This window comes from Cutaneotrichosporon oleaginosum, assembly GCF_008065305.1.
Source record: "Cutaneotrichosporon oleaginosum strain ATCC 20508 chromosome Unknown ATCC20508_contig03, whole genome shotgun sequence".
NCBI lineage: Eukaryota > Fungi > Basidiomycota > Tremellomycetes > Trichosporonales > Trichosporonaceae > Cutaneotrichosporon > Cutaneotrichosporon oleaginosum.
The window spans coordinates 2,656,225-2,669,933 of NW_027072172.1; the positions used below are offsets into that span (position 1 = coordinate 2,656,225).

General features: G+C 59.5%; 7 protein-coding genes across 7 annotated transcripts; 3 read left to right on the forward strand and 4 right to left on the reverse strand.

The window, feature by feature from the left end:
* Positions 1 to 3,179: 3,179 nt before the first annotated feature.
* Positions 3,180 to 3,608, reverse strand: COLE_04245 (uncharacterized protein; the record flags this gene model as incomplete). Its single annotated transcript, XM_018425080.1, has 2 exons — positions 3,180 to 3,300; positions 3,424 to 3,608. 2 exons carry the CDS (start codon positions 3,606 to 3,608, stop codon positions 3,180 to 3,182), a joined length of 306 nt encoding a protein of 101 aa, XP_018282801.1.
* Positions 3,609 to 4,172: 564 nt separating this feature from the next.
* On the reverse strand, positions 4,173 to 6,003 carry COLE_04246 (uncharacterized protein; the record flags this gene model as incomplete). Its single annotated transcript, XM_018421797.2, has 5 exons — positions 4,173 to 4,363; positions 4,399 to 4,579; positions 4,614 to 4,747; positions 4,815 to 5,334; positions 5,560 to 6,003. The coding sequence occupies 5 exons, from the start codon at positions 6,001 to 6,003 to the stop codon at positions 4,173 to 4,175; spliced, it is 1,470 nt and encodes a 489-aa protein (XP_018282802.1).
* Positions 6,004 to 6,279: 276 nt separating this feature from the next.
* Positions 6,280 to 7,703, reverse strand: COLE_04247 (uncharacterized protein; the record flags this gene model as incomplete). The annotated part of the gene is made up of 5 exons (XM_018421798.2): positions 6,280 to 6,322; positions 6,361 to 7,307; positions 7,349 to 7,470; positions 7,534 to 7,633; positions 7,668 to 7,703. 5 exons carry the CDS (start codon positions 7,701 to 7,703, stop codon positions 6,280 to 6,282), a joined length of 1,248 nt encoding a protein of 415 aa, XP_018282803.1.
* Positions 7,704 to 8,748: 1,045 nt separating this feature from the next.
* On the forward strand, positions 8,749 to 9,697 carry COLE_04248 (uncharacterized protein; the record flags this gene model as incomplete). The annotated part of the gene is made up of 2 exons (XM_018421091.2): positions 8,749 to 8,926; positions 9,033 to 9,697. 2 exons carry the CDS (start codon positions 8,749 to 8,751, stop codon positions 9,695 to 9,697), a joined length of 843 nt encoding a protein of 280 aa, XP_018282804.1.
* A 309-nt stretch (positions 9,698 to 10,006) lies between these two features.
* COLE_04249 (uncharacterized protein) lies at positions 10,007 to 11,195 on the forward strand (the record flags this gene model as incomplete). The annotated part of the gene is made up of 5 exons (XM_018426296.2): positions 10,007 to 10,072; positions 10,147 to 10,584; positions 10,618 to 10,654; positions 10,697 to 10,799; positions 10,832 to 11,195. The coding sequence occupies 5 exons, from the start codon at positions 10,007 to 10,009 to the stop codon at positions 11,193 to 11,195; spliced, it is 1,008 nt and encodes a 335-aa protein (XP_018282805.1).
* A 176-nt stretch (positions 11,196 to 11,371) lies between these two features.
* Positions 11,372 to 11,920, reverse strand: COLE_04250 (mitochondrial 54S ribosomal protein uL11m; the record flags this gene model as incomplete). The annotated part of the gene is made up of 3 exons (XM_018420637.2): positions 11,372 to 11,681; positions 11,752 to 11,849; positions 11,888 to 11,920. 3 exons carry the CDS (start codon positions 11,918 to 11,920, stop codon positions 11,372 to 11,374), a joined length of 441 nt encoding a protein of 146 aa, XP_018282806.1.
* A 231-nt stretch (positions 11,921 to 12,151) lies between these two features.
* Positions 12,152 to 13,631, forward strand: COLE_04251 (uncharacterized protein; the record flags this gene model as incomplete). The annotated part of the gene is made up of 9 exons (XM_018421092.2): positions 12,152 to 12,282; positions 12,388 to 12,659; positions 12,692 to 12,807; positions 12,839 to 12,944; positions 12,993 to 13,083; positions 13,116 to 13,246; positions 13,282 to 13,387; positions 13,422 to 13,476; positions 13,509 to 13,631. The coding sequence occupies 9 exons, from the start codon at positions 12,152 to 12,154 to the stop codon at positions 13,629 to 13,631; spliced, it is 1,131 nt and encodes a 376-aa protein (XP_018282807.1).
* Between the last annotated feature and the right edge of the window lie 78 nt (positions 13,632 to 13,709).

Genomic DNA, 13,709 nt, shown 5'->3' on the forward strand with positions numbered 1-13,709 from the left:
GGATTGGGTAGTCGGCGCTCGGCTTTGGACAATCGGGAGAGGTTGCTGCCACAGTGCTGGAGAGACTGCCTGTGGCCGCGGTCCTCTGGTGGTAAACCACGTGTTTCGCGTTGCCGTTGCCGTTGCTGATGCCGTTGCCGCTTTGCCGGTGTCCCTCTCGAGCTCGGAGCGTGAGCGATCGTTTTCCACAACGCTCACCCCGAGGTGCCAAAGCTGCTAAGCCCAGCGGTCTCGATGGTGAAGTGAAGTGAAGGTGCTTGGCTGGGATCGAGCGGGACTGAGAAGCAGTAGGAGGGCGCAAATGCTCACATGTGTAATATACGAATTCGAGGCGCGAGAGGGCCGAACGAGAGGTGAGGAGTAGAGGACTTTGGCCAATGACGACCGAGAACATGATGAATATCGGCGTCGCGTACCATGTTCGCGACCGCTGATCTCTTTAACTGGTGCCGGCGGGTTCGCACATGAGCTAAATTGCCCAACAAAGGATGGGAAGAAATGACGTGCGCCCAGCCAGAAGTGCAGAAGCGGTGGGAAACCCGTCCCATCGATCACATCAAACAAACTAGGAAATGAACTGCAGGAAAGATTGGAGCCATCTAGAGCCCAGGGCCATTGCCATTGTTCACTGTAGGATGTGGCATGAAACTTCTCAATCGTGGAATGCGCTCATTCAGACAGCGCATGACCCTCCTTACTCTCAAGATGGGGTCGTATGGACTTGGCTTCGCGTAAACCTTGTCTATACAACCTGCCCGTGGAGATCCGATATACATGCAGCCGGACGGCAGGCCGTACCGATCAGATACGTGGCTGTTTTCGTGGAGTGCCCCAAGCCTACCCCCCTGTCACTGGGATTCATCTGCGCCCTTCACTTCTGTCAAGGCCTCGAGGGGAACGTGGAAGTGAGACTGCCCACAAATGTTGTTAAGGATCAGAAATACCCTGGACACCACCCAACTTGCCATGACAACCAACTTGCGCTCATGCACTGTCAGCACCTCTCTCCGAAATAAAACGGCGCAAAACCCTGAAAATGATGTTGATCTCATCCTTCTCGGAGCTTGACCTGTTCCCATCAAGAGTCAAACCGTGTGTACTGACCTTCAGATCTGCGGTGTCAACTTGACCCGCAGTTGAAGTCAACAGAAAGTGAGCTGTCAACTCCTCTTCACTAGTATATCGGGTAGTATATTCGCCTCTCAGTCGAGAGCTGCCTGCTGCCTGAAGCCGGCTCTTCGGAGTCGCTGGCATGACCGCGAAAGAGCAGGGTTCAACTCCCTGGTGGAGAATAGAAGCATGCACAGCATCGTTTTTATGTCCCATGCATGGCGAGGACATCCCAGGCCTGTGCGCATGGTGGAGGCGTCGATCCGTGGATGCGGAAAGACATTGGCGATCGTCGACCTTGACCGCTGCTTGATTACGCTTTACAGCTGCAAGGACTCGTTTTTGATGTACAGCTAACTTCCCAAGTCCTCCACCGTGTGCACAGCACAGGTCAACGCTGCCGGCCATTCGGGAGTGAGAGCATTTACCCGACATGATGCTTCCTTCGATCTTGCTCGAGCCAGCTCCACCGTGCACCTGCGCCGATTCTGACATCTTCAGTGCGCCAGAGCACCTATAAAGCAGCCATCTTTGCGCGCTCCCGCCAACCACCTCACCGACATCTCGCCGCCGCCTCGCACATTGAAGATGTCTTTCCGCCCGCCCAAGTGCACTGGAAACGCGCACGGCGTCAACCGCAATCGTGCGTCCTCATGTCAGCGCTCCTAACGCACAACAGTCTCGTGCCGTCCGGGCAGCACCTTCTCTTGGTGGCCTTGCTCTGGTCCCAAGCCGAAACGCTGCACCTTCTGCAAGCGCGAAATGCAGTAGTGCATCATACTTAGCCATCCCGCGGGATAAAGGATGTCGTTGTTGCCACGCGTCGCAACGCTTTGGGACTACTCACTGTACTGACTTGCTTACGCTCACATTCTCAACGGAGACGCGAGGGTAGCTTTGTTTAATGGTCGATTTCCTTTTCTCCCCCTGACCCATCCTCACGACTTTTGCCGTAGTGACCACCTTCGCACCGATGGCACGAGCTGACTCACAGAATACCACTTCGCCCCTTCCCCCTTGGAGCGACAGCACTACCTGCAAGTCAACTCTTCAAGTGACCCTTGTCATCTGCAAGTTGTGAGTTGGACTGCGGCAGGGTACCTGGCTGAATGGATACGACTGACTTACGGGCGGCCGCAGGCAACTTGAGTACTACGACAGACATTGTGACTGCACAGCTGCCGCCGGATTCCGCAGAAACTCGTAAATGCTGGAAGGTGCTACGTGTACACCTACGGTAGCCGCGGTGTGAATTGGGGACTAGGCAACCCTGGCGCACACTTACAGAATTGGGATGAATTCCATAGCTGAAGATTGGTACGTCGTTGCGACTCAATTCCACAGTGTTGACAGCCGCACGCGTGCACAGCCCTTCGGTCCGTATATATAGCCAAGCTTCTCTTCTCTTTCGTAAAGTCCACAGTACACTCTCACACTTACCCCAGTCACCACTCTTTACCCCGTCACTGCTCCTACAGCTATCGAGACAATGCCGCCACTCAGAACTTACCCGACTCTCAACAATCTCATCACCTTCAACACTTCGATGCCTTCACAAGCGAACATCAGCATCATGATAGCAAACATGGATCCTCCAAAGACTGGCCCCGCAAAAACGGGCCGCTCACGGATGCCCACCCACGTCCCAAGGTGGATCAGGAGACCGAGCTTCCAGCGAAACGGAGCCGGCTCATACCTGATCAAGTGTCCCGGAGACAGGACAGGCGTGAACCGGGGCAGTACGTGACCGCTTGCTGCATGAATGCCCAGCTAACGGCAGACTGGTGCACCGCCAGTGCTGTAGATGTCAACAGCCCGATCTTGTGTTTGTTCTGTCAGCTACAAGTGTAGTCCGCTTCGCGGCAGGTTTCGTCGCGACGTGGCGTGTTGTCAGTGGCCAAGACACGAAGAGTTCGAGCGTGAGTCAAGCTTCTAGAACAGTGAGGAAAAGTGCACTGCAAGCCGCTACATAGGCCGGGCGTAGAGGACGGGTGATGTGTCCGAAGAGCAACTGAGCGTCAGCGTGCGCCTCTCGTGACCCACGAATATGGGAGAGAGCCGAGGTTGTGCTATGAGCGTAGGGCCTTGATGATCGCGACCACGATACAGAGCGCGATGACGGGTCCAGGTGCGAGGGGAATTAGGAAGACGAGAATCATGAGGGCGGGATAAGGCGTCATGTTGTTCGCGCTGGAGCTGTGCGCGGCGGACACCTCAGTGTGCTGTAGATATGGTGTGTGTTGTGATGGCGTGGAGGACGGGGCGACGAGCGGCGCGCTTGGAGCGACCAACGCGTATTAGCATTGTCACTACGCGCGGTAGGCGATGCTGTGCCTCCTGGCGCTAATCATCGTCGCCTCCGCCAGCGGCTTGTGCTGGAGTGACTCGTGCAAGTACATGTCTTGCGAGGAGGGGCGGTTGCGCGGGGCGAGAAGGATCGCGAGGACGGGCAAGATGGTGACGGCGAGCGAGAGGGAGAGTGCGGTGAAGAGGGCCATGATGGGTGGGGAGATGGAGGGGCGAGCAATCGGATTGTACGATATAAGAGCCTGGTGAGGGTGCAGTGAGAGGTGAGGGTGCGGCGAGAAGGGTGCCCTTAGAGCCAACCGAGCCTTGATCAGCATCGTTGCCCTCCGAGGCGCGCTTTGGCCTCGGCGCGGGGCGTCGCAAATGAGCGAATGCGACGGAGGGGGCACGCAGGACATTTGCGACCTCGGGCCAAGTTTGACCGCTTCATTAGCGATTCATACCTGGCAACCTGGTCCGGCCGGACGCCCTTGGACGGCTCCGGGTTCCCGTTTCTAGAGATGCGCTAAACTCAGTCTTGTCCACTATCTTGCTTCGTGTCAACTAGGTGCTAGGTCAGAGATCGACAGTTGTGCTTGAGCAAATGAGTTAGTGAGGGATTAGCGCAGCATTAGGGACACACTGCACCTCACTCCGACTACACGGATACTCTCCTGTGACTAGTCGGCCACGCGTCGAAAATGCTGTAGCTGATGCATGGGCGTCAGCACGTGAAAGTGCCATTAACAGTCGTGACGGAACTGTGTCGATCATATCTATCGCGAAAGTGCGGCGGCGAGACCGGGTACCTCATCAGCAGACGAGTGCAGGACGAGGCCGCCATCACTCTGCTTGCTCGAGAGCGGCGAGACGCTCATCTCGGTCCACGAACCCCACACATCCTGCACGCTGTTGGCGATGGAGTCCTCGTCCACCACGAGGAACCAAACAGCATCATATCCACCCGCTACAGTCAGCTAGACACCTGAGACATGGACATACCCCCAGGAACACCACCGCCCAGGACTCCCGGGAGCGCAGAGCATGCGTCGAGCAAACGTGTCTGCTCTGGTGGCTCGATAGGAACCTGGGACGATTCAGACATCTTGCGCATTCCGTCACGAATGGCTTCGATGGCGGCGGTCAAGTTCTGCAGCGCCGAGGAGACACGTCCAGGCTTCAGCTGTTGTCAGATTTTGTCTACAGGCTTGACGTACGTTGGCGACCTTGACCTTCCCCGCTGCCCGAACCTCGGCTTCGTATTCCGGCAATGACTCGAGCTCGACGAGGGCTGCGAGCGCATGTTCCAAGGAGCGGTTGGCCTCATCGAGCTTGGTCCACTGCGCCAATGCTGCCGTTAGAGCTGTGGAACATTCAAAGCGACGAAGGGCGCCACATCGCCGCCTGGACCAGCTCACCTTCTTCTGGGTTCTCCTTCCTCCACTTGAGCACCCGCCCAACAAAACTCGGTGTGTCCGTCCCCGCATCGACGTCAGCGAGCATGAGCCGCAGCCCTCGTGGCAAGCGCAGTGGGCGCGCCTCCTGGTCCCACTTGCCAGAGTGCACGACGTTGTACACGGCGTCGCCCTTCTCTCCACGCTCGAACTCCGCGAACAGCGGCTCGAGGACGGTAGGCGAGAAGCGGCGGTAGACGTGCGTGCCGTAGACTGCGGAGGCAACATCAAAGCCACTCCCGACCTTGCCCTGCGCGAGACAGTGCGCAGCCTGGGCGAGGGAGTGTATGATATCGACGCCTTCAGGCGTGGCGACGTCCACTAGGCCAAGGTGCGAAAGGATGCCGGCAACGAGGGAAGTGACGAGGGCGGCGGAGGAGCCGAGGCCCGTCTTGTTCGTCTGCTGGATGGGGCGGGGAAGGGAGCAGAAGGGGGTGAGAGAGGCGAGCGACTCGAGGCGCGCGGGGAGGCCTGCGGCGGCGAGCTGGTGTCAGTCGCGTCGCTGGTGGGGGGCAGAGGCATGGCGAAGGCATAAGGCAATGTAAAGAAAGATGCACGGCGCGCTGGAGGACAAGAGAAATTGTTCTAAGAGTGGCTGACGGCGGTGCCGTGGCCAGCCATCGCTTGTGTTGAACGAGCGCGGAGAGCGACAGTCATGCGTAAGGGTAGACGTATGACCCAGACTCAGAGCACAGACCCGGCGACTCACCTGTTCGCGCTGAGTGTAAAAGTCGTTGTCCGCCAGGACGACGACATCGAGTCCGCCGCCCATGAGGCGCTCAAAGTCGCCGTCGCGCCCCGTCACATGCAGCTTGGCCTGGACGTAGCGGAGGACGTTGTCGAGCGCGAGGAAGATGAACTTGTTCTTCTGGCTCGGCGCATCGCAGCCCTCCACGCCCGACTCGGATACAGTGTAGCTCCACATAGGGGAGGCGGGGAACTGGCCGGCGCGGACGCGGACGCGCGCCGTGCCGGAGGGGCATGGGTCGGTCGTGGGGCGCACGCTCGCGAAGAAGCGGCTCGAGGTGGCGACCACCAGACCGGTGTAGAGCCTGTCGAGGACGAGGTAACCGCCTGCGAGGAGGACCTTGCCGGGGGCGGAGACGATGGTATGCTCGCGCATGGTGGATGGTGAGGAGAACCAGCCTCCCATTGTGTCGGATCAACTTTGGCTGGACAGCCGGGCGGGACGGAGTCGGAGGGGGCGGCGGGGTAAGGCCTGGCGCTCTGGCTGCTGGCTTTGGGGTGGAAGGAAGGTGCCTCGGCGCGTCCACCGTAGACGCGCTCTTCTGCAACTGCCAGGGCACGGACCTCCCCTGACCACGCCATGACACGATCCTGCTCTCCGCTCCTTCTGATCCCGCCAGCCAGTTGCGGAACGCTCAATACCGCCATTAGACATGCATGCTACAACTGCCAAAGACTCGTCTCACTCCGCGTTGGTCCCCAGCGTGTCCTCGTTGTTCAGAAGGCTGCCGTTAGCGCTATCGTAGCATTCTCGGGCTCTCACCTGAACTCCTTCATCAGCGCGCACTCGCCACCATTCTCGAGGTCGATGTTGTACGCCTGGAACACTCCATCTGCACTGATGACCATCACCTGCGGCAGAGTCGCGCTCATCGCCACAACAGTCCGGACGCCCGTCTGCGCTGGCCGCAGCTTGATGTGCGCGAAATCGCGCTGCGGCTCCCACATCTCCGTTACACCCTTGGGAAGGTACGTCCCCGCGCCTCCCAGTAGCGATTTGCCAAAGTGGTAGCTCCGACGGCGCAGGGATGACGCCGCCGAGTGCGGCGCGAGCGACGGCGGGTTTGGGTCAGCCTCAAAGCCTCCACTGCTCCCGCTCGCTGGTGGCGAGTCTTCGCCGCCCGTGCTAGCCTTGCGACCCGAAGCAAGGCGGTAAATGTGGATTGTGCTAGAATCGCTGGAAACGGCGAGCAATGTCGAGGTGAGGTTGAAGTTCATGCTGAAGATGTGCGCTGAGCTGGACCCGCGACGGAACTGCCACAACTTCTTCGCCTCTGGCACGGAGAAGACGCGTACAACCGTACCCTTGTCACTGGCCGTCGCGAGCATGGTGCCTGTCGAGTTGAGCGCCAGGCAAGCGATGGGTGTCTTGTGCGCTTGGATCACGTTAACCGCACGCAAGTTGAGAGCGTCGTAGATTAAGACGTCACCCGTCGTTGGTGCGGGCGCGGAGGGCGGCACATTGCCTTGCACGGAAGGCGATGGGGAAGGGGGAGGCGAGGGATAGGCAAGGTACGAGTTCTCGCTTGATGAGGAGAGCGCGCAAACGGCGTTGGGGTTGGGCCCAGTCTCTATCGTGTTCAGCAGTTTCATCGTGGAGATGTCGTAGATGTAGATCTCGTTCTCGAGCACAACAATAAGGCGTTTCCGGTTCATTTTGACCGCGAGCACGGACGAGGGAAAGATGAGCTCGCAGATTGTAGATTGTCGCTGTTGTCAGTGGCTGATGACTCATCGCTCCCTCAACTCACCTTTGTATTGACAATCTGGAGCTTGCGAGGCGAGTTGCTTGGTTGCGTGTCAGGGGCGCCTACAAGCGCGACCAACGACGTGCAGAACAACATCTCGACGACGCCCGAGGCACCCTGATCATCTGGCGTCAGCGAACGTCCCTCGCACAGCTGTCATATGTCTATCTCTTCGCCCCTGTACCCACTCTTGGAGTGAACTTTGCCGAATGGATCACAGTTGAGGATCGTGTAGCCCTTCTTGTGACCTATGGCGATGCACGAGAAGTCCTGGTTGAAGTTGCAACTCTGCTGTCAGTTCCTTCGCGCTGCTATAACGCACCAGGAGGTCTGGATGACGTTTGCCGTTGGGTGCCATGGTGGGAGAGGGGAAGGAGAGGAGGGAGGTGACAGGAGAAGTGAGAAGAAGAGCGCCGGAGTGGGTGACTCGAGGGAAGGAGGTGCGGGCGGGGGCCTACTTGGCTGGGACACAGCGTCTATTCGGGAGCGAGACGCAGCAGCCGGCCTGGCGGGAGAGTAAATGTAGAATAGAGGTGTCTGGAAGTGTGTTTCTGAGGTAGTGGGAGGAGGGACGATTAGTAACAAGGAGTGGATGATGGTTGATGGTTGATGGTTGATGATTGAGCGGTTGTGAGGCGACGACGAGGATTGATGACGCGGTGATGCCGGCCAAGCACGGCGCGGATGCTTTCGTGCATTCTCCACTCCCCCTTTCGGTCTCCGCCTCCAACCTTCCATCCGCCATGCAGTTACCTAGCTCCGCACAGTGTGAACTGGCTGTCTATCGCGACCATTGATTAACAGAAGATATATGTTATACATCGCCACACGCTGCCGACGTGGCGATGGCTCCGCTTGTTTTGTATGTGCTTTGGCAACGTCAGTCCCTCCATCCCTCGACTCGCTGTCTCCTGTGGAGAACGGTAACGCTGCGCTTCATCTGATGGAATTGACGGGACACAGGGAACGATGTTATGGCTCGTGAACAGCCAAGTCTACCCCGATGAAGAGCGTGATTGCTATTCAACTTGATCTTGAGTTGCCACCCAGTTTCGACGAGCATGTGCTGGCAACTGGGGGTCAAGTGCGAAATACGTTGAGGCACGGCACCTGCGCGCTGCCTGAGACACTGGTCAGATCGAGCCGAGAAAGCCGATTTATCACGCCGATGCTGGCATGCATCTGCATTCCTCTGCGTCGGCGAACACCTCCGAGCTGACACTTCGCTTTCCCGTGAGCTGGAATGACGCGGGTGCAGACGGCGCTCGGCGGGATGGGATATAGGCGCCGGCCGATTGGTCCGTCCGCTTTCCGCCCACTCGCCACTCAGCTCGCCTTTTGCTGACACACGGTGACTGCCCAAATCTCACTCCACCCATTCCACTACCACCATCACATTCACCATGCGTTCTGCCATAGCCTCCTCGTCACGTATTGCCGTCAACGCACTCCGCCCACCACGGGCTCGCCCTGCCGTGCGCGCGCTGTCTACTTCGACCTGCCTCGCAGCGCCACGGGTAGGCATGGCGCGCGGCGTTGACTTTGCACGGGCTGCGATGCCTCGCCTCCCGGGGCAGCAGGGTGAGTTTGCATCGATGGGCGCATAGCGCTCGCAGTGGCTTAAGCTGCGACCAGCTTTGGCTCCACTTCAACCCGTCCCTACTGGACCCGCGCTGACCACCCGCAGTTCGCACGATGTTCATCCAGACCGAAACTACTCCCAACGAGGCTTCGCTGAAGTTTATCCCCGGCGTTGAGGTCATGCCAGGCGGCGGTACGCATGAAGTGCTTGACCTGCGGGGCGCGCTCGGCTCACCGCTCGCCACGCGGCTGCTCAACGTCGACGGCGTCGTTGGTGTTTTCTTCGGACCCGACTTTGTGACGTGCTCCAAAGACGAGAACTACAACTGGAGCGTGCTCAAGCCCGAGGTTTTTGCGATCCTCATGGAGCACTTTGCAAGTGGCGCACCGCTCTTCAAGGAGGGCCACGAGTCGAGCGGGGCCGAAGACACGCGTGTGCTCGACACGGACTCGGAGGTCGTCGCGATGATCAAGGAGCTGCTTGAGACTCGCGTCCGTCCAGCCATCATGGAGGACGGCGGCGACATTGAGTACCGCGGCTTCAGCGAAGACTCGGGTATTGTGCAGCTCAAGCTCAAGGGGTCGTGTCGTGGCTGCTCGAGCTCCGAAGTCACGCTCAAGAACGGCATCGAGCGCATGCTCATGCACTACGTCCCTGAGGTGCAGGGCGTGGAGCAGTTCCTCGACGAGGAGGAGCGCATTGCTCTTGACGAGTTCAACAAGCTTGAGGCTCGCCTGGCAAAGGACAAGAAGGCTGAGGCCAACCCGTGAGGCTGAGGTGCCGATCCATCGCGGCGGCCCGATGCGAGCCGCCGCTGACTCCAGAATGGCCCAGTTCATGTCGCCCTAGACGTTGTAGCATGCATACTCATCGATCATTGAGCTGTCACGGGGAGGTGGGCAAGCTGACAGTGGTCCTCGGTAGATGCGACTGGGTGACGCGAAGTGGAGGTCGGTGGAGGTTGATTGGGGCTGCTCCAGATGTTGTTTGGCTTGCGCAGCTGGTTCCATCTTCCTATATCTTCTTTCTCTACACACTACTCCTCAGCGTGTCGGCGTAGCCTGGACGTCATCGACGCCATGGCCACTCCAACGGCTATCCGCGCATACCTTACTCAACGCTACCCAGATCCACCACCAGACCAGGCAAGTATAACGGCTCCATACGGCTCCATACGTTTCGCAGTCTCCTCCCCTGCCCAGGCCTTGCCTGACAACAGACATGGGTCAACAACTGTTACACCGCCCTCCTTGAAGCCGGATTTTCCGCTGATGCCGCTTCCGTCGAGCACCAATATCTCTGTTCCGATCTGGGCGCGTCTACCACACCTTCCCTCGCTCTGCCGACTCCCGAGGACGTAGAGCGTCACACAACAACCATCTCCGGCCCACTCATGGTCCAGATCCACAGCATGATGGACATCGGTGTCTCAGCAGTGAACCTGCAGCGGACTATGGAAGAGCGCAGGGAGATGCTGTCGGGAGCGACGCGCATCCGGCGCATGGACAGCGACGAGGAGGTTGAGGATGGCAAGGTGCCTGCATATCAGCGCAGCATGCTCTCCCTCGAGGTGAGCGATGGGCGCACGGCCATTCGCGCAATCGAGTATCGCCGTATCGAGGGGCTGTCCCTCGCTGATACCCCGTTGGGCACGAAGGTGGGCTAGTGGGCTCAACAATGCTTACTCCAGCTCATGTTGCGAAACGTCCGTTGTCTGCGAGGCAAGTGTGAGTCTACTGTCTAGTCCCTACGCGACGAGCTGACGCCAGTGCATCTCACGCCTGACAACTGCAAAATCCTAGGCGGCGAGATCGAGGCTTTCCAAGTTGAGGGGCCAGAGAAGTTCGCCGCTGCACTTGAGGCACGCATTGAGTGAGCTGAGGCGGTGGCTGCGCTGACGACAGAAATGCGCGCAATTACACGCCTGCAGCTGCGCCGCGTCCCGTCCGACCACGCCGCACGTTGCCGGTGCGCACAGCGCGCTCCGCCACCGTTGCAGCTCCGCGGCCCCCACGTGCCGCGCCACCCCGCCGCGCCGCCACTGATGGGGCTGCTGCCCGGCGCGCGGCGCTTGCTGATCCGCAGAGCGACGCGTCGATCGAAGACGACAGTTTCGACATTGACGAGGCGTTCCTCCGAGACATTGAAGCGGTCGAGGCGGCTGCGCAGAGCCAGCAGAGATCACAGCAGCGGTCACAGCCACCGCGACATTCTCAGCGACGTCCCCAGCACGACGTCGAGATAATAGAGATATCCGACTCGGATTAGATACCATCGACAAAATTCTGCGATCAGTTAGTTGTGTTGCATGCATGTGTCCACCACTGTCTCCTGAGCGCTGTCCTTGCCCCTGCTCCTGCTTTCTCCTTCCTCCTCCGGCCTCCGAGGTTGATTCTTTGATCCCCCTTTCCAAGCCGAGAACAATGCGATGCAATCCGACTCTATCACGGCACAACCTCGATGCCAAGGCTGCGCGCACTCCCAATAATGCTGCGCGCGACCCGCTCCTCGCCCAGCGCCTTAAGCGCCTCGTCATTGCACTTGATCTTGGCGATCTCGTACACGTGCTTGAGCGACACAGTCCCGACCGTCTCGGTCCCCGGCGTGCCCGCGCCCTTGTCGATCTTCGCCGCCTTCTTAAGAAGGTAGGACACAGTCGGCGTGCGGAACGTAAAGCTGAACGAGCGGTCGGGGTTGATCGTGATCAGCGTGGGGAGCGGCACGTCCGTCTTGAAGTGTGCTGTGCGCGCGTTGCTGCGGTCAGTATACGAGGATTCGGAGAGCGGAGAGCAACAAGATCGTGCAACAGCCGGATGCAACTCACAACTCCTTGCAAAAATCGATGGCCTTCACTGCACGCGCACCGAGCGCGGGGCCGACGGGCGGCGACGGCGTCGCCTTGCCTGCGGGCACGATGAGTTTCTGCATCAGTGCTGTTCTCGGTTCTGGGGGAGACGCACGACGACCTGCGTAATGGCGGCTTTTGCGGACATGGTGGAGGCGGGAGCGGAGGGGCGAGAGGGGATGGAGAGAGGTAAGAGATTTCGCTGGTCGAGCGTGCGCCGTCGCCGTCGAGGTCCGATACAGTGTGGAGGCAGCGAAGACGGGGTCGGAGATCGCGAACTGGCCGACTTTTGCTAATTGGGGGCCGGATAAGGAGTGCTGGAGCCCCGCAATTGCATTGAGATGATGCGCGATGTTGGATTGTCGACGCTGCAATCACCATGTCGGACGAGTTTAGGCGCTCAATACTCAACAGGCTCCCGCCTATGGCGCCGACGCGCGCGCCGTGGGCCGAGAAGACGGACGATGACGAGGAGGAGGAGCTGGACGGCGTCGGCGAGCTGGCTTCTGCGTGAGTCATCTTTCCTCCACATATCCCCGTCGCCTTCCGCACCTTCCTCCTGTCTCAACCATCTACACCTATACACCAGCTGTAATCTACAGGTGCTCATTCCAGTCCGAAGAAGATGCTCGAGCCACTAAGCGCCTCGCAATTCTTTACGCAAGCGCTCGAGGTATCCCCGCCCTCCCGCGACACCGTCTACCGCGCATACCTGTCCCCACCGACCGCGCCGCCCGCCGCGAACCAGCGCAACAAGCAGGGAAGCTACCTCATCTGCCACCACGGCGCCGGTGCGAGTGGCCTGAGCTTCGCCGCGCTCGCTAAGGAGGTCACGGCGCGGAGCGGCGGCGAGCTCGGCGTGTTCAGCTACGATGCGCGCGGCCACGGTGGGTCACTCGAGGAAGGTGGCTGACGCCAGGCAAGTCCCGGACGGAGGGGGACGAGCGAGATCTCAGCTTGTCTACACTCGTGGATGACTTCATCGCTGTGATTGAGCAGATGTGGAGCGATCCGAAGACGGCGCCGGCGCTTGTTGTGGGTCCGTGGGAGTTCCGGCTGACACCAGCTCCTCGGCCATTCGATGGGCGCCGCGCCGATCGTGCATGCCGCCCCGATGCTGCAGGATAAAGGGTATACTGTTGCCGGCGTCGGCGTGCTTGACGTCGTAGAGGGTAGGTGTCTCATCTGGCTGGTAGAATCTGTGAACAAGCTGACAGCAGGCACGGCGCTCGAGTCGCTTCCGCTCATGAAGTCGATTCTGGGGAAGCGACCCACGTCCTTCGAATCGGTTCCAGAGGCGATCGGGTGGCAGTGAGCGTCTACAAAAACTAAAGCTGACCCAGTGTGTCGTCGGGGACGATCCGGAACGAGACAAGTGCGCGCGTTAGTGTGCCCAGCTACATCCTGCCCTCAGGATCGGGGGACAAGCAGGTGTGGCGCACTGACCTCCTCGCGACGGAGCCGTTCTGGGAGCGTGAGGCATCTTTATATCGCGCACACTGACGGAAGAATGGTACACGGGCCTGAGCCAGAAGTTCCTCGCTGTGCGGTGTGCTCGCTTCCTCTGCCTCGCAGGGCAAGACCGCCTGGACCGCGACCTTATGGTCGGGCAGATGTGAGTTGTATGTGATGAACGTGCTGACGGCAAGGCAGGGCAAGTTCCAGCAAGAGGTCATGCAGGATGTGGGGCATTACTTGCACGAGGTGAGCGAGTAGTGAGGGCGAACTGACAGCAGGACGACCCGGCCACGCTGGCGACGACGCTCGTGACATTCTGGAGGCGGAACACGCAGGTGATGGTGCTCCCGCCGAAGATTGGCGGAGGTCGCCAGGAGGTCAAGCATGTTGGGCAGCAATAGTTGCAGCACTAGATGATGGGATATGTGGTGGACCCATGGGGCCGCGTAACGCCGGCTGCTTGGGAAGCGTTGGAAGCG